Genomic DNA, 21,249 nt, shown 5'->3' with positions numbered 1-21,249 from the left:
ATCAGAGGCTCATTCACCTGCACGTCTACTAATGTTATATATGCCATCATGTGCCAGCAATGCCCCTCTGCCATGTACATTGGCCAAACCGGACAGTCCCTATGCAAAAGAATAAATGGACACAAATTGGACATCAGGAATGGCAACATACAAAAGCCAGTAGGAGAACACTTCAATCTTCCTGGACATTCTAGAACAGATTAAAAGTAGCCATACTTGAACAAAAAAACTTCAAAGTGAAACAGCAGAACTAAAATTTATTTACAAGTTTAACACCATTGATTTGGGCTTGAATAGGGACTGGGAGTGGCTGGCTCATTACAAAAGCAGCTTTGCCTCTCCTGGAATTGACACCTCCTCATCTATTATTGGGAGTGGACTAAATCCACCCTGATCGAATTGGCCCTGTCAACACTGGTTCTACACTTGTGAGGTAACTCCCTTCTCTTCAAGTGTCATTATATAATGCCTGCATCTGTAATTTTCACTCCAGGCATCTGAAGAAGTGGTTTTTTTATCCATGAAAGTTTATGCCCAAATAAATCTGTTAATCTTTAAGGTGCCACGGGACTCCTTGTTGTTTTCCTGAATTATTCTGTCCATAGAAGACGCAAAGGAAAGCAACAACAGCTGTTTCACAACACTAGATATAACCCTTCCCACCATTGCAACACTGGTGCATGCCAGCCCCCTGACTAGCATATACAAGTTGTATCCTGCTCATTTGAAAAGTGAAAAAGCACATGCCTGTCATGCTACTTAGGGATGGCTAAATCAACATTTTGGTTTTCTTAAAAAATTTAGAAGGCCTATGGGTTGGTTCTCTATTGTGAAATGGCCCTGTGACACAGCACTAGTAGTGTAAAGTGCAGGGGTAGGCAACCTATGGCGCGTGCCAAAGGCAGCACACGAGCTGATTTTCAGCGGCACTCACGCTGCCCAGGTCCTGGCCACTGGTCCGGGGGGCTCTGCAATTTAATTTAATTTAATTTTAAATTAAGCTTCTTAAACATTTTCAAAACCTTAATTTACTTTACATACAACAATAGTTTAGTTCTATATTATAGACTTATAGAAAGAGACCTTCTAAAAACGTTAAAATGTATTACTGGCACACGAAACCTTACATCAGAGTGAATAAATGAAGACTCGGCACACCACTTCTGAAAAGTTGCCGACCCCTGGTAAAATGGGTCCAAACAGAACCCCAGGAGTATTCTGTTCCTCCTCTATAAGGAGGTTCCTTCACTGGTACACAACTCCTGGAGTAGCTCTTCTTCAGCCCACCTTCTAGCCACAGAGTGGGGTGGGAGGAGAGACAGACAGAAGGAGGGAGTATGGAGAGGGGAAGCAGAGTGTAAGCTGTACCAGCTGAGGCTGCTTTACCAGTCATCGAGGAGTGAGGGCCCAGACTATGAGAAGAATAAAGGTGGCTCAAAGCCCCATTGTTTCCTCCCACTGCCACTTGCCATTCCTATACCAAGAGCAAGAACAGAGCAACTAAATGACAGTCAGGCCCTCAGAGCTAACAGAGATGCTCTAAACTATTTCTTGTTTTTAATTTCGATGAAAAATCTTCAGTGGTTCTAAACTAAATTTATAGTTTAAATAGTCCCCTGCAGTGTTTGCACCCTACGTGTTACAACAGGTTAGACTACGGCTACATCTACGCAGCAATTAAATACCTGCGGTTGGCCCGGGTCAGCTGACTCAGGCTCGCAGGACTCGGTCTCCGGTGCTGTAAAATTGGTGTGTAGACACTTGGGCTCAGGCTGGAGACTGAATGTCTACACGGCAATGTTAGCCCTACATCCCAATTCCCATGAGCCTGAATCAGCTGACCTGGGCCAACCACGGCCGTGCCATGGATCTTTTATTCCAGCGTAGACGTAACCCTCTGAGATCTGGAAGTGAAACTCACTATTCTATTATGCTTGTCCTAATGTTTAAAAGGGGGCAGTCTGAACTGTATTACCTAAAATCTTAGAAGAAAAAACAAGGGTTTTAAAAAGTGCCCCACTACCCCTTTAGCCTGGCTACTGGAGACTTTCAGCACAGATAATGGAATCTGGTATTCATGCGCGGCAAGATAAAATGTTATTCAATGGAAAAAAACACTCCATGCAATCCTATTAAAGAGCCTACAAGCTACATTTCCTAGGAGTGAAAAAAAAATAATGTCACTGCCAAACTTAATTAGTGAAGATTGAAAGCGTATAATCTGCTGGGCCTCCAGTGACACACCAAGAGTTACTATAACCTCAATAAAGAATCAGTGTGTTCATACAGGCATATCTTGGCAACATCGGAAATGAACTGACCATGAAATCTAGCCTAATAGAAGTGATGTCTTTGAAATAAAAACTCATGAGCTGTAATAGCACCAGTTCTAGTAGGTCTAGGAATGTCCTGGTATCCTGGTTGGTTTTACTGTTTCTTTTATCCAAGTTATTTTGAACCCCTCCAGATTCTGGTCACCTGAAGGACCTGTCAGCCAGCTGAGTTTGTGACACTCACAACAGGTACTTCACCCTTTCATGTGTTGCCACATTTCCTCCTGCACTCCAGAATACACCTCAGCGTTGGCCCCATCACATGAGACACCAAGCCAGCCCTTTCCCACATTCAGAGCCACGTGCCATTAGAGCTTGCTCGGACTCCATGCTATGCTGTGGTGAGAACAAGCATTCAAGCAGCTCAGCCGCATGGAAAGCCAAGTGGCTACTGGCTCAGCAGCAAGGCCTCTCACCTCCCTGAAGAATACCAGATTGTGGCTGGGTACAGATGGACTAAAGAGCCTTTTGTTCCTGACTATGGGGGGTGGGAGAAAGGAAGCAGACTCAGAAAGAACTGCTACAGCATATGGAGTGAGGAGTGAATGTGTGGCAAAGAGAGTGGTGGGGAGGCAGATGGGGAGAGCCAGGGAGAAAAATGAAGAGGAGAGGATGAGTGTCATAGGAAAGAGAAGAAATAAGAAAAGGAGCAGACAGGAGTGATAGAGGAAGAGACAAGAGCAGGAAAAAGAGGCAGTACTTTGAGCAGGGGGTTTACATATTGTATATATAATACACAATTTTTTTAAAATAATGGAGATATCCCATCTCCTAGAACTGGAAGGGACCTTGAAAGGTCATCGAATCCAGCCCCCTGCCTTCACTAGCAGGACCAAGTATTGATTTTGCCCTAGATCCCTAAGTGGCCCCCTCAAGGATTGAACTCACAACCCTGGGTTTAGCAGGCCAATGCTCAAACCACTGAGGTATCCCTCCCCCTATCATAAATAAAGACGATGGGGCTGCAGATAGAGAGTAAAAATACTGTAAAAAGGCTATGACAGAGAAAAAGCCAGAAGGAGGCAGAACAATATGTATATTTTCCTCTCTCACTCAGCCCTGTACTGCACCATGTCCTAGTTTTATTCTTAAAAAGGAAGCGAGGGGAGTGTTGGACACCCTTTTCTTTCTCTCTCCTCCTGCCCCGCAAATTCAGTTGTCAACGCCCGCCTCCCCTCTACACCCACATGTGCCATTTGCCCAAACTTATATTTTGTTTGGGATACCTAAACATATTAACCTCCCTGTTATTTCAATTTGTCATCATTTATCACTGAAATGGAAAGAGGCACAATGACCAAAAAATCTACTTTTGTAAAAATTTGAATTGTTATAAAAATAATAAAAGAACAACCAACACACACACATCCCTAATATGAGAAAATCTTCATTATATCACACCAGACCATGTACAACTTGGTCCAAACAAACTCTGCACAACTGTTTCTTATAGGGATATATTTATACAATGTTTCTTTTAAAGTCAGTCATACTGTACCTTTTACTTCACTGGCTGTTTAGCATGTTATATACTTAGCGTTAGCACAGCTTTCCTTCTTTGGCATATTCCCCCTCTCCTTCCTCCACACAGTGGTCCCCTGAGTCTGAACTTTCAGCAGCCAAGTATGTATTAGCTGTCACATTGGCATTTGGCCATGTAAGTTAGAGGAGGCCTTATACCACACTATTCAGAATGCTATAGAAGTTAACGCTCTGTCAGGATTTCCACTATATCACCTCCCCACCACACACACATTTTGTTTGTTTGTTTTTTGAAGAATTTAGAACACTGGCATTAGACAAAACATTGTAGGCTGAATATTAGAAGGAAACACTTGTTTTCAAAATAAAATAATAAAAGTTTGGGCTGTGTTTCCACACTTTCGTAAAAACAAATAGAAGTTTATTGGGTTTGGTTACCTTACTGCACCCACTTAACTGAATTGCTGCTTCTGTTTCAACACACTGCATCTTTTTCTCCACCCCGTTTGCCTAGCATCTGCTTCCATTAGTCCACAAGCAGCAAGAATCCAGGCAAATCCATGCCATATCTTACCTCCCTGCTCCCTAGCATGTCCCTATTTCCCCCAGCAGAGTCTGCCTCCTTATTTTCCACCTCCACTTACAACTTCTGATCACTCTAGGCTACCCAGCGCTGTAATTCCAAAATGCTCCTTCCCTTAGATTCTCTCTAGCAGCTCCCATCATGCATTTCACAGCTACTCAGCAAGTTCTAATAGCCCCACTCCATTACAAGACCCTATTTCCTCCAGTTTACCTCCCAACCCCAGAGGAAAGTCCAGTACATTTCCACCCCCTCTGTTTATCCTCCTGTCTCAGCAGCAAGTTCTGACAGACCCCCTGCTTCCTTCTCAACTTTCTCAGCAATTCCCAATTCCCACCCTGTATCCTAGTAGTTCTCAATCACACCTCTCTGCCACACCACAATTCCCAGAGAACTAGCCATTTCTACTCCTTCCCTGCACACATCCAGTCCTGACTACATCTGGATTCCACCATTCACTACATGCAATTCCAGATCCATCCTTAGCTCCCAGCCACAAATAGTTCACATCTCACACACACAAATGCATGAAGTTCAGCTTGCCTTCCTCTTCCCCTGGGAACAATCTCCCAAATGGGAACGAGGGCAGAAGTTGTAGGGCTTAAGTCCCACTTCAAGTCAGTCACCCAAACATGCTCACACAAACTCCTCCAGCACTGTGGGGTTTTAGTTGCTCATGCAAGTCGTGGGTGGGTTTGCCACATTAAAGAGTGCTAAAAAATGACAGGCTATGCCTCGAAAAATAACAGGGTGGGGAAATTTTTTGAAGAGTGGCTACATTTAGGTGCCTATAAAATTTCTGTCCATGTAAATGGAGAAATAATTAAGCTCTTTGTTACAGGAAATGCCAATGTTAATTATCCATAAGGCATCATACACATTTATGGCACTGTATAAACAATAAAAATAGCTTGGATATAAAAGATAAAGGAGGGTACTTTGGTGCCCATAAACTGTTCAGTGTGGACTGAGGTGGTTAGGGGAGTGTCACAGCATTTTATGCATTCATACGAAATATTGATTGTCCGTGGCCAGATTATTTTAGGTTTCAGTATAATAAATTGCATTAACAGCTTATCTCAGTAGACTTCTAATCTGTTTAATTCTGAACTTTGATCTCCTCTCTTTATTCTGACTGCACCTTCCTTTCTCCTTCCCAACCTATTTTCTGTCATCAGCACATTTCAACAATTGGCTGCACATTTATTCCTCAAAATCACTGATCTGTCATGAGAATGTAATAGTGACCCTTGTTGCACTCCCCTAACAACCTCAAGTCCATGCTGAACTGTGTGTGTGTGTGTGTGTGTGTGTGTGTGTCTGACACACATAATATGAATTTAGTGTGTCTGGCACTAAAATTCAAGCACATTTAGTACTTACGTTTTTTTTAAATGTTTACTATATTTTATTTAATAAGCCAGTTTAACAAGAATTTAAATTAACTTCAATATTTATATTATATTAAATATATTGAAAGAGGGAACATATTTAAGTCTGAAACTTTCCTGATGCAACAAGGAGAGATGCTAAAAGATTGTCTCTTTCTCTATAGGAGATACATAAAACAAAAATAAATTCTGTCTATAAGCTTTCAACAAAAAACAACATATTACATCACCTACACTAAGAGTTATTCTAGCACTATCATTTTCGGCAGCAGTGATTATGCTGTTATGCACAGCTGGATTCAAATGTAGGTTAAAGAGTTTGCTTGCTCTTAATTGCCTGTCACTAGGTTACTGGATTTTCTTGTTCTATAGTTTAAAAGATGAGTAACATGTTGGACTTGGCAGATGTACACCTGCATTCTTGAAGTCCACAGCAACAATTTCTGAGACATAATTTGTATAGCTACAACGAACAACTAGTTTACATCCTGACTACATCAGCTAAAAACAGCCATGCTTTGGAAAAAATGGAGCCTGGACAGACGCTTGCTAAGGAAACTGGAACTGATATAGCAAAGCTTGTGGGTGGAGGGCACCCAACTGTGCTGTCATAACATATTAAAATGGATGATAGAGAGCTGCTACTAAAATAATCAGAAATGGGATTATTGTACCAAGATGCAGCAAATACAAACAACTGAAAAAACAGAGTTTTTCCTCTTAAGAGAAATCCAGAGAGGCACAAATTCACCCTAAATCACTGTTATTAACAAAAGATTAGATCAGAAGTTCCCAAACTGTGCTCTGGAGAGCCCTTAAATCAGGGGTCTCAAACTCAAATGACGACAAGGGCCACATGAGAACTAGTACATTGGCCCAAGGGCCGCATTACTGACACCTCCCCCCCGTGCCGCCCTCAGCCCCGCCCCGACTCAACCCCTTCCATGAGGCCCTGCCCATTCCCTGCCCCCATTCCAACCCCTTCCCCAAAATCCCCACCCGTCCCTTCCCCCAGGGGGTACAAGAGGGGTGTGGCAGGGGCTCAGGGCAGGGAGTTGGGGTCTGGGATGCAGGAGGGGTGAGGGGTGCAGCAGGGGGTCAGGGTGCGGCAGGGGACTCAGGGCAGTGGGGGGGAGCTGTGTGGGGTGGAGCAGGGGGTTCAGAGCAGGGGGTCAGAGTGCAAGGTGCAGCATGGGGCTCAGGGCAAGCAGACAGGCAGGGAGCCTGCCCTGTCCCTGCTGCGCGTCAGGCCCGAGCCGCTCTAGGTAAACGCGGGGGGCGGGGGGCGCGAGGAGCTCGCGGGCCGAAGAAAATAACCCCCCGGGCCACCTGTTTGAGACTCCTGCCTTAAATTGTGGTCTGTGGCGGGAATAGGAGAAGCACCATGGAGAAATGTGACTGCTGGAGAAGAGGATAGGATTAGAGGGAGGGAACACTGAAGGGAACAAAGGGGATGGAGCATGGTGGGGACTTGTGATGGGGGAGTGGGATCCTGGAAAGTGCTTCTGGTGGGAGGAGGCCAGGTCACCTGATGGACAATTGTTTGAAGCAAACTGAGATTCAGCTGGGGGGAATGGATTTGATTCCAGGTGTGCACTGAATATCACTGGGGAAAACTGACGTTCATTGTGGAGGGGAAATTAATCCTCTGGGAGTGGAGATTTTTTTTTTTATTTGTTCTGGGATAAGGGAAACTGTGAGGAGGGTGAGGAACTGATGGTAAACTGCAAACCTGATAACGGCTTGGTAAGTGGAGAACTATGATCACTACTCCTGACAGGCTGAGAATTTGCACATCCTCTTATATTTATGTTACCCCATCTGCCCCTTGCCACCCGGGCCTGCTTGTTTAGTTCAGCACCTGTTATGTCTTGTCTTCTAGATGCTAAGCTTTTTGAGGCAGGGACTATCATTTATTATATGTTTGTACAATGCCAAACACAATGGGAGTCCCCACCTGATTGTGGGCCTTAGCTGCTAATGCAATGTAAATGTTAAATAATATGGGGTGGAATTTGCTTTGAATGTAATGGTGTGGAGAACAGATTTTGAATAATGGGGGTCCCAGTCTGGCAGCAGGGGAGGAGGACAAGAAAAGGTAGTCCCCAAGATGGCTCCCTAAAAAAATACAGTCCACACTATGAAAAGGTTTTAGGACCTGTGGGCTACATCATCCATTTAATAGGCCTGGCTGGTAATATATTCTTGTTTCAGCAAAGAAAGGCAGTTATAATTCAAATGGAAGTAACAAATTAAACTGCCTTTCCAATATATTAAGAAACATCATTTTATTTATTTGTAAAGCTCTGTCAGAGTGACATTGTGCTGTTCCCCGTACGGAAACAGACTTGGCCTGCTGATGTCTCAGAGTTCAGATAATGTCAAGTTATTCACGCTGCTAATCTGGTCCCATTGTTCTGACATGTGGATAGGGTGTCACTGAAGGTCTCTAAGTCCCAGCCCACACATTCATAAACCAGTCTGAAATCACTAGAGCAGATGCCTGTTCAGCCAAATTCATATAAATGTAGGACAGTATCTGCCTAGCATTCAGACTCAGTGCTGCCTATTTACTATCTATTTAGAGCATAAGGTTCACTTTTTTTTTTTAATACCTATAAGGTTGATTTTAAAAAAAGTTTATAATGACCAATCTCATAATGGAACTAAATTATACCAGAGATAGAAGTCTGATGTCACTGTAGGAAGCTCTGCTTTTTTAAACAATTTACAGTGTCAATCAGGACACAAGAATAAGGAGTAAACATGAATGCCAGGATTGGAAGGTGATTTATTAATACAATCTACTTAGATTGTAAACTTTTTCAGCAGGGATTAGGTTTTCTTTAAGGGTGTATACACTGCTTAACACACTGGGGTCCTGATTGGGGCCTCTAAGCACTACCATAATACAAATAAATAAATGACGATAATATGCACATATGACTCATGGACTGTTGAAAATTAACTACCTACATCTTGATAGTGACTATGACAATCTACCTGGAATTATTTGCTTATCAATTAATATATGCATTTTAGAACAGTGCATCATTTGCCCCTAGCATTCCAAGTGATTCAGTTGCCTTAAAAACAGATTGCATGCTTCACAAAGACATTCAAATGAATGCTTGTCCAGTCTCCTAGATGCTAGGCAATAATTATTTATCTAATGATATGGTTCCACTCTTTGGAGCAGATGACAGATTCGTTTCTTGATGGCATGATATGTTTACAAAATTAAGACTGCCAGTTAATATTTCTGCACTTCCACAATAAAAGGAATTAGTCTTAAAAGTGAGTGCTGAAAGACTTACTCCACTACAAAGGAATTCCAAAATTTTGAAAGGGCCTTTTTAAAGAAGCAGATTTTTTCTATTAAGCTTTATACTTCTGATTGTCTACAACAAACAAAAACTCTCTGTAAACTAGATATGTGTGTGGCTCCCACTGACCTAAACAGGAGCTCCAGACATGTGTCCAAGGACAGAAGTTGAACCAATGCCATAACAGAAGAGATGCATTTTTGTAATCTACAATTTCACCTCAGACAACTCCCAGGTCACAACCTAAGATGTTAGACAGAAATGATACATCCGGTGTCCATTATTGTTTTTTTTCATGATGAATTCCAGGAATAGATTAACTTGCAGAATGTTTTAATTACATTAAGTCCTTGTAGCAAAGATATAGAGATTTTAAATGTGATTACGTCTGCTAGATCCTCAGTTCCTGTAAATGCTTGTGCTGTGGTTGGAACCTGAAGTAAGAGCATCACATCTTTGAAGAAAAGATGTACTACATAACTGCAAATTTCTCTCTCTCTCTCTCTCTCTCTCACACACACACACACACACACACACACACACACACACACACACACACACAGAGAGAGAGAAAAGCAAAGCTACTTCATGAACGTTATTCCCCCTGCTTCTTTACAGAGTCACATTTGAAAGATCAGAAAACTTAAGACAAGGAGTCAGGACCATGCATGGCTGTCCTTTACGAGCTTTGATAGCTGCAGTATTACTCTAGATGTGGGAATACTGTTAAAATTCTGTTACTTAAAGTTCAACCATGCTGACAGCTGTCCTTCTTGAACCATTTGGTTAAATATTTTCCAAAATCAAGAATTGAGAAAATTAAACCTCACAGCTGTGACAAGTCATCAGCAAAACATTTTCAGCCATCCAGATACAGCAATACTATCGGCACAAAGCAGCAATGCATTCAGTAAAATTAATCTTGAGAGAACAAATCACTAGTCACAAGATGGCTGGCTGCAAATAATTATATGGGCCTTTACCATAGCAACAGTTTAAATAATGTGACCTTTCAATTACCCTGGTTCATGCTATGTGGATTTATCTACACTATAAGAAGGAAGTGCTTCCATTCATAGCACTTTTCAAAAAGAGGGACTGACATCTTCCCTAACACATGAGAAATGCTTTACCCATCAGATAACTCAATTCTTGAAACCATAGTTCTTCCTAAAGGCACAGCTGGTTCAATTATAAAACATACAATTCTTTTTCTCATATTCCCTTTTCAGAGGCAAGTAGAACTGGTCTCCAGTCCAGAACAGTCTTTCAAGATTCAGGAATCTGCCTCCTACTAGTTTTGAAATTAGAATCTTTATAAATAAATATTCACCTCATTTTAAAACGAAGGGAATATCAGCCCAGCAAAATTACAGTTGACCTGCTAATTTCTGAAATAAGTGGCAATTAAAAAAGGTAAAAAGCTAAAACGTACAATGAGATGCTACAGCTCTGACATTCAGACCTGTATATTTTTTGCATTTGTGATGGTGAATTTCCAAAACGGAGTGGTCAGACCAAAGAGGTGCCGTTTTCATTGTAAAAAAATCCCTTTGCTAGTTGTATGCCACCATCTAAACAGGTGAATTGAGAGCCAATTTAGGGCTCTATTGTGCCTTGAGGGCACAGCCTTACACTGCGGGTAGTGTGAAGCAAGCATGATGCCTTTATTCTGGATCTCCAGGGGGTGCAGGGGAAGCTACTACAGCACCCCACTTCGAGGTGCAATGCGCGCTGCACTTGTACTCAGACAGCTCTGCTGGCTGCTGCCAGGCCTGACCTTCTCCTCACCCCATTTTGGGGAGTCATGAGTCCTAGCTAGGTTTACAGCGTCTTGGAGCTCATTTGCATGCAGCCAGGGGAAGGCTCTTTACACACTCCCAACACTCCCATGTACCCTGCTACTAGGCATAAACTAGCCTGCAACTGAGCACAACATATAATTAGCTTTAGAAAGAATTAAACTTGCACTCTTGCATCTCCTCTTACCATGCAGCCAACAGGACACTGTTTGGCTACATAGGCATTTACTACATTCAGGCAAACTGGTCTGCCTAAAATGAGAATCAATTTGAAATGCCAACCTTCTTTTGAACAAAACCCTTTTCTATGGTTTGAACATATCTGGTTGAGAGCACAGCCCAGAGGGTGAAGAAAAGACTTCTGTACATATCCTATTTCCTGCTGCCACCCTGGTGACTCCCAAATAGATCCATGAAGGTCTTTATGGTTATATCTGAAGATAGCCTCTGTCCTGAAATGATCAGAGCAGAGTCTATAATACAAAAACTTTCACATGATAGTGGTTTTTACACTCCTTATCAATGAAAGCTCCCAGAACTACTAGCTAGCATCCATTGGAAAGGGAGGAATTTAGCATTCATTTTTTGATCTCACTGCACAGAATTTTTGTTACGCTCCAGAAAATATGCAATAAAACTGAATAATATCTGACCAGATTTCTCAGGAAACTTAGAAATGACAAGTCACCAGAAGCCACTTCATTTGTTCAGTTCAAATGACCATCACTTAGGCAGTGAAAAGGTAAAATCACCTCTTCAAAAGCAACTGAACTCCCTGATGAATGAAGAAGGGTCTTATTTCCAGAAAGCACCATGGGTCAAACTGTGTTCTTGGATAAGCCCGTGCATGCAAATATAGCTCTATGCCTGGGATTTACTCTCATCACGACCCCGAAGTGAGAGAGACATGGATACAGAGAACTGCCTTCAGAACTAATGGAAAAATCATTAAAGGAGTGAGAGGCAGACACACTATTGTTGGTGCCAGCGTTTGCTAACACCACAGAGCAAAGCTAAGGAGAGAAATCCTTGTTACTGGAACACACTTTTCAGACAGAAGAAAGACTTGAACAGCAATATAGGAAACTTTGGTCTGTTCACCTTGGCACAGTGCAATCCTTAATCCACCTACATGATGATTAGCTATTCAAACAAGACAAATTCCTAAACACTGGCATATGGAAGAGTTATATATAAAATAGTTGGGGCAGTTTTCAGTTGCTGTCAAATCACACTTACCTGCAATCCCTTGTAGCAGCCCACAGACATTAAAAATACTTTTCTTCATTACACTCTGCACACACATAGTAAAGACAGACACAAATGCCACAGCACAGAGAATCATGATCCCCACAGCTAGGAAAATAGCAGTAGCCTGCCAGAACCCACTGGCAATCTCATTAAAGTTCTCTGCATAGGGCCCACAAAGCGTGTCTCGTTTGGAAACCTGCATGTGCGAGATTCTGGTGCAACGCCCATAGATGCCCAAAGTTGGATGATAAGGCTCCTGTGAGCCTCCTGTCCTGTTGTCCACATCTTCAGAGCTCACAGGCTTGGCTTTGCCAATTAGCCAATCTGCACTCATGAAAGCTATGAGCTCTGCAAAAGCCACGACAATACTCAGGAGTGTCCACAGCATTGAGCGACAAGTTACAATGACATGACACATATTGCTGTCCAGTGCTTACGGTCAGTGCAGTTTGAGAGTCTGAAACCCAAAACAAAGGGGAAAAATTAAATAAAAAAAAGAAAAAATATCCACAAAAAATGCTGCTTCAGTTCTGCTTTTCCAGCTGTTTCACAATAGCAGGGAAGGAGGAGAAGAAGTTAGCTGCCCAAAGTTTTGCAAGCACTCCAGTCATTTGTTCTCAGTGTTTAGCTTCTCCTTTGGTTGCTGAGTACTGAAGTATGTGTTTCTGCTTTAATATTCATACTGGCACATGACGTTACAATAGTGTGGGGGAGGGCCCGAGGACTGCCCACTGCTTTTACATCACACACCTAGAGGAAAGAAAGAAGATGAAAATGTTAGCAGAGAGAGAGAAAAAAAAAAGCTCGACTCTACCCCCGCAGTTCCAGAGAACAATCCAATGTTTTGCAAAGATCATTCTAAATCAACATATGAAAGTTCTAACAAGGGTCTGTCAAATACAGCCTGCTGGAAACTTCCCAGCTTAGACTCAATGGAGTGATTAATCTCCTACTGCACTGCTATACTTACAGTATCTGTTTTGTCCCATCCTACTTGCAGCTGTTTGTCAAAAACTTTGTAAGCAAGGTCCCAGCAACTCCAAACATACCCAGCCACCCACAACCCACCTGTTGAAACTACTAGCTTTTGGGAGTTATCCAGTAAAATGCTCACACTTGTTTAGGTAGTTTTTCATAAGTGCATTGTTAGAGTGCTGCCCAGTATTTAGTGCTGGGACTCAAACTAGCAGAATGACATTGAGTACCTCTGGGAAGGAGACAGGATACGAGCTCTTTCACATCAGGATCATATGTGACAGTTGTGCAATGAATGAACCCAGTCTCATACTATTTCACTGAAACAGCTTCCTAGCTAGACTGCTGCCTACTGTTGCTGTTCCAGCTTACGTCTCAATGAAGAGCAAAACAGAAGTGAAACTGGGAATAACCCACCCACTGGAACACATCAGATCTATCGAAACATCCCAAAGTTCCAAGATTTTGAAATAGTTCTGCTGAACTGATATTGCACAGTATTCTTAATCTTTGCTTAGCTTTAAGTGAGGGTAAGCGCTGCCCAGAGCCTGCACCCCGAGCCCCCTCCCATCCTCCAAACCCCTCAGTCCCAGCCCAGAGCACCCTCCTGCACCCCAAACCCCTCTTCCCCAGCCCCACCCCAAAGCTCACACCCCCAGTGAAAGCCCTCACATCCCCCTGCACCCCAACTCCCTGCCTCAGCCCAGAGCCCCCTCGCACCCTCCGAACTCCTTGGTCCCAGCCCAGAGTACCCTCCTGCACCCCAAACTCCTCATCCCCACCCCTACCTCAGAGCCTGCACCTGCAGCCCTTCCCTTCCCCTCCCCTCCCCGCCCCCCCCAGCCCCCTCCCGCACCCTGAACTCCTCATTTCTAGCCCCACCCCAGAGCCCGCACCCCCAACCGGAGGCCTCACCCCCTCCCACACCTCAACCCCCAATTTCGTGAGCATTCATGGTCCCCCATACAATTTCCATACCCAGATGTGGCCCTCGGGCCAAAAACTTTGCCCACCCCTGCTCTAACTCCTCCTCACTGCTCAATCTATCTATTCTTTCCATCTCCCTCTGAAGTCTGGGACTGCACCACAGATATGCCCTACCTCCCCTGCCTATTTGTGCTCCTTCCATGTCAGATCGCCATCTACTCTTGTAGCTTTTCTACTCTCTATATATCTGAGGTGGGATGAGTGTTGTTTTTTATAGGAGTTGGGTAGACCAAATGCAGGTGGGAGGTAGTTTAGATTGGACCCTGAAGATCTTATATTGTGTAAGGTGCATCAGAAATCTCAGTCCAAATCTGAACTTTGATGGTGAAAGAAGCCATGGAAGCTAGTCTTTGGTAACTCAGTCATTTGAAATGCAGTACACTGTTACACTGCTCTATTTACAGACATCAATAGCTCATAAATTCTAGTTTGTTCATCTGAGAAAAATCTGTAGTGTTCAGCATCAGGGCTTGCATTTGGACTAAGAAGCTGTTGTGCAACTATTACAGTAAGGGCTTGTCTTCATGAGGAAGCGACTGAGAAATAAGCTAGGGTGGGGAATTAAAACACACTAATCACTCTGCACTAGCTCCTCATGTGGACACTTTTGTTCTGCATTAAGAATGCCTTTATGCGATTTATCTTAATCCTCTGGTCCGCTTAATGCCCTTAAGGTAAAGGGCACAAAGGCACTCTTATGCAGAATAAGACTGGTGTCCACCTGGGGAGCTACTGTGGAATAGCTATGGCAAACTTTTTGCTTGTGACAAGCCCTAAATCCACTTTGATAGTGTGTCCAAAAGCTATACTGAAAAAAAATTAGTAGCTAATGCAAATTCCAGAATTATACCGATCTTAATACTGACAAAATAATCACCTAGAGGTGACAACTGAGATTGCTGGTATCCCCAATTTATATTCAAATTGCTTCCTTAAAATTAGAAATGGAGCATAACATATGCCTTTTACCTGCCCTGAATGATGTCATATGCGAGGTGGGGGAGGGAAGATTAGCAGGAAATGCACTGAAGTTAGCTATTGAGAGATGAGAATATAGGATTTTTTGACGTGTACTTAAAAATTAAATACTAATGGCCAACTGATCTTGAAGGAAAAAGAATCTAGAACCCAAATGAATTCCTATCTGCCATTCATTAAAAGCAGAAAGCCACTGAATATTACTACTAATACCCAATATATGAAGATTAGAGGGTGCCACAAAGAAATTCCTATTTCCTTTGCCTCAAAACTTTCAAACCACATGATGCATCAGTAAAGTGAAATGGGGCCTTTATTTAATTTGAGTCCTTTGAGACCAGTGGTGAAATCTTGGCTCTTCTGAAGTCTATGGGAAACTCCACTCACTTCAATGGGTCCAGGATTTTACCCCAAGAATTTGGATTTCTCCTCTCCCCATATAAGTGGGTATCTCACAGCACTCTGTTCTTGATGAGCTCCTCTTCTAGATCTACAATTGCAGATGTACCCAGATAACCTCATACACATACTTTGTTTCAACTGTCATTGTCATGTGATGAGACTCAAATCACTATCTCACTCAGTCCAGGCCCAGACCTCAGCCTGTTTCTCTGTTCCTCAGACTGTTGCTGACATCATTTCCTGGATGTATTCCCAACAATTTACATTAACATAGCTAAAACTAAGCTTTGTATTTTTTCCACCCAAATCCTCTCCATTACAGCTGAAACTGCAAAAAAGGCATCTGCTCCTCTGATAATTAGGCAACTCATATACATTGCTGTATGAGGTAAATTATTAAAATGCAACTTGATAAATTTTCTTATTAAAACTTGGCAATTACAAACTCTTTCACTGTAACTACAAAGTATCATTATAACAATAGTTCAGTTCACTACCTGACTCTCAAAAGGGAGGGGAAAACAACAGAGTGAAGTTTTCAGGCAGGCTGATGTGCTTTTAACTCAAATACACCCTTTGTAATAACATATACTGAGAGATGATATACTAGTCTGCCAAAAAAAGTATTTCTATTTTAAATAATAATTGGAATGCAGGGAAAGTCCACTGTAACAATACATTTTTTTCTGATGTCGCCTGTGCTCTTAAGTAAGAGTTTAATGGAGAAATTATCTTCTTAACATGACTGACTAATGCAATAAAAAAATGTTTACAAAACGATAGAAGAGAACGAGGTTCACATTTACTTTACTAGGTGGAAATTTCATCTGAATGTTGGAAGGAAAAGCCATTAAAAATGTATGATTTGTCACATGTAGCACACAGATAACAGAATTTGCCTGTGATAGTAAAGTCAGAAGCAGTTTCCCAGTTTTCAAACAAACAAAAAACATAAAATACAACAGTTTGATAACGATTCTGAGACTCAATTTTCCCAGACATGTCATGGTGTTAGCAAAAGTGGCTCCCTCATAGGTGAGATCATGGGTTTTCAGTTCTTAGGATTATTCATCAAAATTTCTGCATCTCTAAAGTAAATTAGTAATATTTCGTATGTAATTTATGACAAGTTAATAAAAGCTCTCCAGAAACTATGATTTAAGAAAGCAGACTAACCTCTAAATTATTCCTTCACAATTCAAATCTTCCCCAAATAAATAATGTTCTGTTCTCCTATTAAAACAAGCATCATGGCTGTACGTGAGTACTTTTACATAAATTAATTCTTGTATAAGGGATGCTTCCAAATGGGAGCATAGCTTTCCTACATCTCCTTTAAATGAGAACAGGGGAAAAAACCCACATGTTAAAACACTGGTTTTTTTCATAAAGATGTACAGCATAATAGGGATATAGAAATTGCCATATCAGATCAGCCAGGCCCCCAAACAGAGTGGCACTGTGACTTGGTATATGGGGTTGCAGCAACACTCAGGTCTGGCCCAGTGGCTCATCCATCACAAAGGAGGGGTGGTCAAGCCAAATCTGAGTGAGTGTCATTGCAACTGGCGCATAGGGCCACAGCGCCATTTGGGTTTGGCCTGGCTACCTACCCCTCCATAATGAGAAGAGCCAGGCCTAGCCTCCCAGGAGCTGCAGGATGAGTGTGGGGAAGGCTCGCTTTCCAACCCCTTCCCACACCCTGGCTTCCTCTCAGTGGTTTTTTTTTTTTTTTTGAAGGGGGAGAAGGCTCATTTTCAGATTTTGCCCCAAGCTTTCAAAAACCGCCATTCAGCCCTGTAGATTAGACCCCTGGTCCATGTGATCCACAATCCTGTTTCTAACATTGGCCTGTTCTGGATGCTTGAGAGGAAGGTGCAAGAAACATTGCAGTAGACCAGTGGTTCCCAAACTTGATCTGCCGCTTGTGCAGGGAAAGCCCCTGGTGGGCCGGGCCGGTTTGTTTACCTGCCGCGTCCGCAGGTTCGGCCAATCGCGGCTCCCAGTGGCCGCGGTTCGCTGTTCCAGGCCAATGGGAGCTGCTGGAAGCGGCGGCTCGGCCCGCACTGCTTCCAGCAGCTCCCATTGGCCTAGAGCAGCGAACCGCGGCCACTGGGAGCCGCGATCGGCCTAACCTGCAGACACGGCAGGTTACACAAACCGGCCTGGCCCGCCAGGGGCTTTCCCTGCACAAGCGGCGGAACAAGTTTGGGAACCACCACAGTAAACAATAATGGAATAACGCGCTCACCGGGAACATTTCTTCCTTACTCTTATTATTTCGTAGTTGGCTTGTGCCCTGAAGCATGTGAGTTTATATCCCTTATAAACAAAAATCCTATCTAGTGAAACTGTGGATGTTTTCTTTATGATATAAATGTTTAAGCATTTTTAATCCTACTAAACACTTAGCTTTAATGATAAATTGGGATGAGTGTTGCAAACAAATGATACACTGTGTAAAATATATATATTTCCCTTTATCAGTTGTAAATTTCTTGCCTGTCATTTTAATTTAATGTTCTTATATTAGAAGAAAAAGTGAATAGAACTACCAAGTTTACCTCCTCCATGCCATTCATTATTTGTATACCTCTATCATGTTCCCTCCTATTTGCATCCTCTGTAAAATAAGCACTCCTACGCTTAAATTTCTCTTCATGGAGAAGTTTTTTCCATGACAAATAATTGTCATGCCGGTCTCTGAACTCCCTCTATATCTGCTATATCCTTTTTTGAGATAGGGTGAACAGAACGCCCTGTTCAGCAAGCATTAGCACAACTCGTACAGAAAGTAGGTTTAATTTGGTTTGGAAAATTACTTAGCCATATGGACAATCCAAATCCAATTTAAGGAAAGTCTACTGCACATGTTCTGTAATCTCTCATCCCTGAGATCCATACAGCGTTCAGAAATGGCAGTAACTATACAATGTACAGGGCTAACAACCGTTTGGTTACTATTTTATCAGACATAAAATGAATTACCCCAAATTATCATTCATACTCACTTCTTTTTAAGACGTTCCACCTTTTAAGGCCAGACACTATGCACAAGGCTTGTCTATGTGTGTGTGTGTGTATGTGTAACATACACTACAGGGGTGTGATTTCTAAAGTGCATTAACATGTTGTATATTAATTGGTCCCTGTAGACCAGGGGTGGGCAAACTTTTTGGCCTGAGGGCCACATCTGAGTATGGAAATTGTATGGCGAGCCATGAATGCTCACAAAATTGGGGGTTGGGGTGGGGGAAAGGATGAGGGCTCTGGCTGGGGGTGAGGGCTCTGGGGTGAGGCTGGGAGCTACGGGAGAGGCACTTTGGGCGGGAGCAGCGTTCGGCGCCCCCTGGCTGCCCCTACGCACAGTAGCTGGAGGAGGGACATGCTGCTGCTTCCAGGAGCCGCGTGGAGCGGGTAAGCCCCGGACCCTGCTCCCCGGCGGAAGCTTGAGGGCCAGACTAAAACAACTGCAGGGCCAGATGCGGCCCCCGGGCCATAGTTTGCCCACCCCTGCTGTAGACCCTGCTGGTGAGCACCAAAGATTCCCTAGAGTACTATAATGTAGTAGAGCACTACATTAAAGCACATTAGGGAACCTTTAGTGCATCAGCAGAGTCTACACAGTGCAACACATTAGAAATCACCCCCCCTGTAGTGCATATTAGCCCACTGTGTAGGCAAGCCTGAAGTTACACTAACACAGCAAAGTGAGATCCAATTTCTAAGTAGGGGAACCCAGCTACTTCCCCTTTTTTGTTTTTAATCAGAAAAAAAAACCATTCATTTTTAAAGTGAATTCTTAATGCATAATGTTCTTAAATGCAAAACAGATAAATAAAACTAAATGCTCTTTCCTCTTATCTGTATTAGAGAACTGTACTCTCCTCCATTTTGCATATCTGTGCAAAAATAAATTACAGTTGGAGATAGATCCAAATTATAACATTTGAAGCCAGGGCTTGATCTTAAGTTCAGAAGTGTTCCATTGCAGGTTTTTGGTTTGGCCCATCATTGAGAGGAGAAGAAGAGTTGCAAAGTTCAGATCTGAATCAGCTGCATACTGTTGTTGCTTATTTAACAACAACAACAACAACAACAAAAGCCCTGAAAGCAAGACATTAGAATAACAAGGTGAGAGCCCTGCAACTACGTTCTAGAATGATTTTATGGCCAGTTCTACATTATCTCCTTGTATTTTAGAATCCTATTAACTGAAGATGGAAGGCTCCCACCAAATTGTAGAACTGAGCTTCCCCCCATACCCATTCTGTCAGCTTGAGTGTGAGAATAAATCATCCTTAGAAAAGTGGCTTTTGGCTCAGTTTAAACAAACAGCTGAATGGAAGGCCACACAGAAAGCTGAAACAGTCCCAATGTATGAGATAACTGCAGGCACAATTAGATCTTTTCTTCTCATGTTTGGTACAGTCCAAAACAAAGCTATGCAGAGGAGTTCCTATACCTTTTGTTTACAAAAAGTAAATTCGAGAATCATACAATCTAAAGTGAGGGTCTTGGTTCTAGTTTTCCTGAAATGTTATTCATTAACGGCATTGCAACTTTCAATGAAACCTTTGAACTATGAAAATGAAAGTAGCTTCTATTCATTTTGGTGCTTTCAAACACACTATTTAAACAAACAAACAAAAATCTAAGGCCTGGTCTACACTACGGGTTTAGGTCGACTTTAGCGGCGTTAAACCGAATTAAGCCTGGACACGTCCACACAACGAAGCCCTTTCTTTCGACTTAAAGGGTCCTTTAAACCGGTTTCTTTACACCACCTCTGACGAGGGGATTAGCGATAAAACCGGTCTTTGCGGGTCGGAATTGGGGTAGTGTGGACGGAATTCGACGTTATTGGCCTCCGGGAGCTATCCCACAGTGCTTCATTGTGACCGCTCTGGACAGCACTCTCAACTCAGATGCACTGACCAGGTAGACAGGAAAAGACCCGCGAAGGTTTGAATTTCATTTCCTGTTTGCCCAGCGTGGAGAGCACAGGTGACCCCGCAGAGCTCATCAGCACAGGTAACCGTGATGGAGTCCTCCCAGGATCGCAAAAGAGCTCCAGCATGGACCGAACGGGAGGTACGAGATCTGCTCGCCATATGGGGAGATGAAGCAGTGATAGCTGAACTCCGTAGCAGTAAAAGAAATGGAAAAGTATTAGAAAAGATCTCCAAGGCCATGAAGGACCGAGGCCATAACAGGGACACACAGCAGTGCCGCGTGAAAATTAAGGAGCTACGGCAAGCTTACCACAAAGCCAGAGAAGCAAACGGAAGGTCCGGGGCAGAGCCGCAAACTTGCCGCTACTACGCGGAGCTGCATGCGATCCTAGGGGGTGCAGCCACCACTACCCCAACCGTGTGCTATGACTCTCTCACTGGAGAAACACACAGGGAAGACGGTTCGGGGAACGAGGAGGATGATGACGATGGAGGTACTGTAGGTAGCTCACAGCAGCAAGGAAGCGGAGAAACCGGTTTCCCCAACAGCCAGGATATGTTTGTGACCCTGGACCTGGAACCAGTAACCCCCGAACTCACCCAAGACCCTCAGGGCACACAGGAGACCTCTGGTGAGTGTAACTTTGTAACTATTTGTAAACATTACAAAAAAAAAGCAAGCGTGTTTAACGATTACTTTGCCCTGGCAATCGCGGCCAGTACATCTACTGGAAAAGTCTGTTAACGTGTATGGGGATGGAGCGGAAATCCTCCAGGGACATCT

General features: G+C 43.1%; 2 protein-coding genes across 6 annotated transcripts in view; both read right to left on the bottom strand.

Moving 5' to 3' along the window:
• LHFPL2 (LHFPL tetraspan subfamily member 2) overlaps nt 1–21,249 on the bottom strand; it is a 219,719-nt gene that overhangs the window by 31,338 nt on the left and 167,132 nt on the right. For all 5 annotated transcript variants that reach the window (XM_065550072.1, XM_065550071.1, XM_065550069.1 and 2 more), the window contains one exon: nt 12,157–12,918. In XM_065550072.1, the coding sequence (XP_065406144.1) occupies nt 12,157–12,586 (430 nt within the window). In that variant the 5' untranslated portion in view covers nt 12,587–12,918. The remainder of the gene's footprint in view (nt 1–12,156; nt 12,919–21,249) is intronic.
• AP3B1 (adaptor related protein complex 3 subunit beta 1) overlaps nt 1–21,249 on the bottom strand; it is a 580,418-nt gene that overhangs the window by 438,253 nt on the left and 120,916 nt on the right. The gene's annotated exons all lie outside the window — the stretch shown is intronic.

This window comes from Chrysemys picta, chromosome 6 (genome assembly GCF_011386835.1).
Source record: "Chrysemys picta bellii isolate R12L10 chromosome 6, ASM1138683v2, whole genome shotgun sequence".
NCBI classification, from domain to species: Eukaryota; Metazoa; Chordata; order Testudines; family Emydidae; genus Chrysemys; species Chrysemys picta.
The sequence above is the reverse complement of the archived record's forward strand: the minus strand, read 5'-3'. Positions and strand labels throughout refer to the sequence as shown.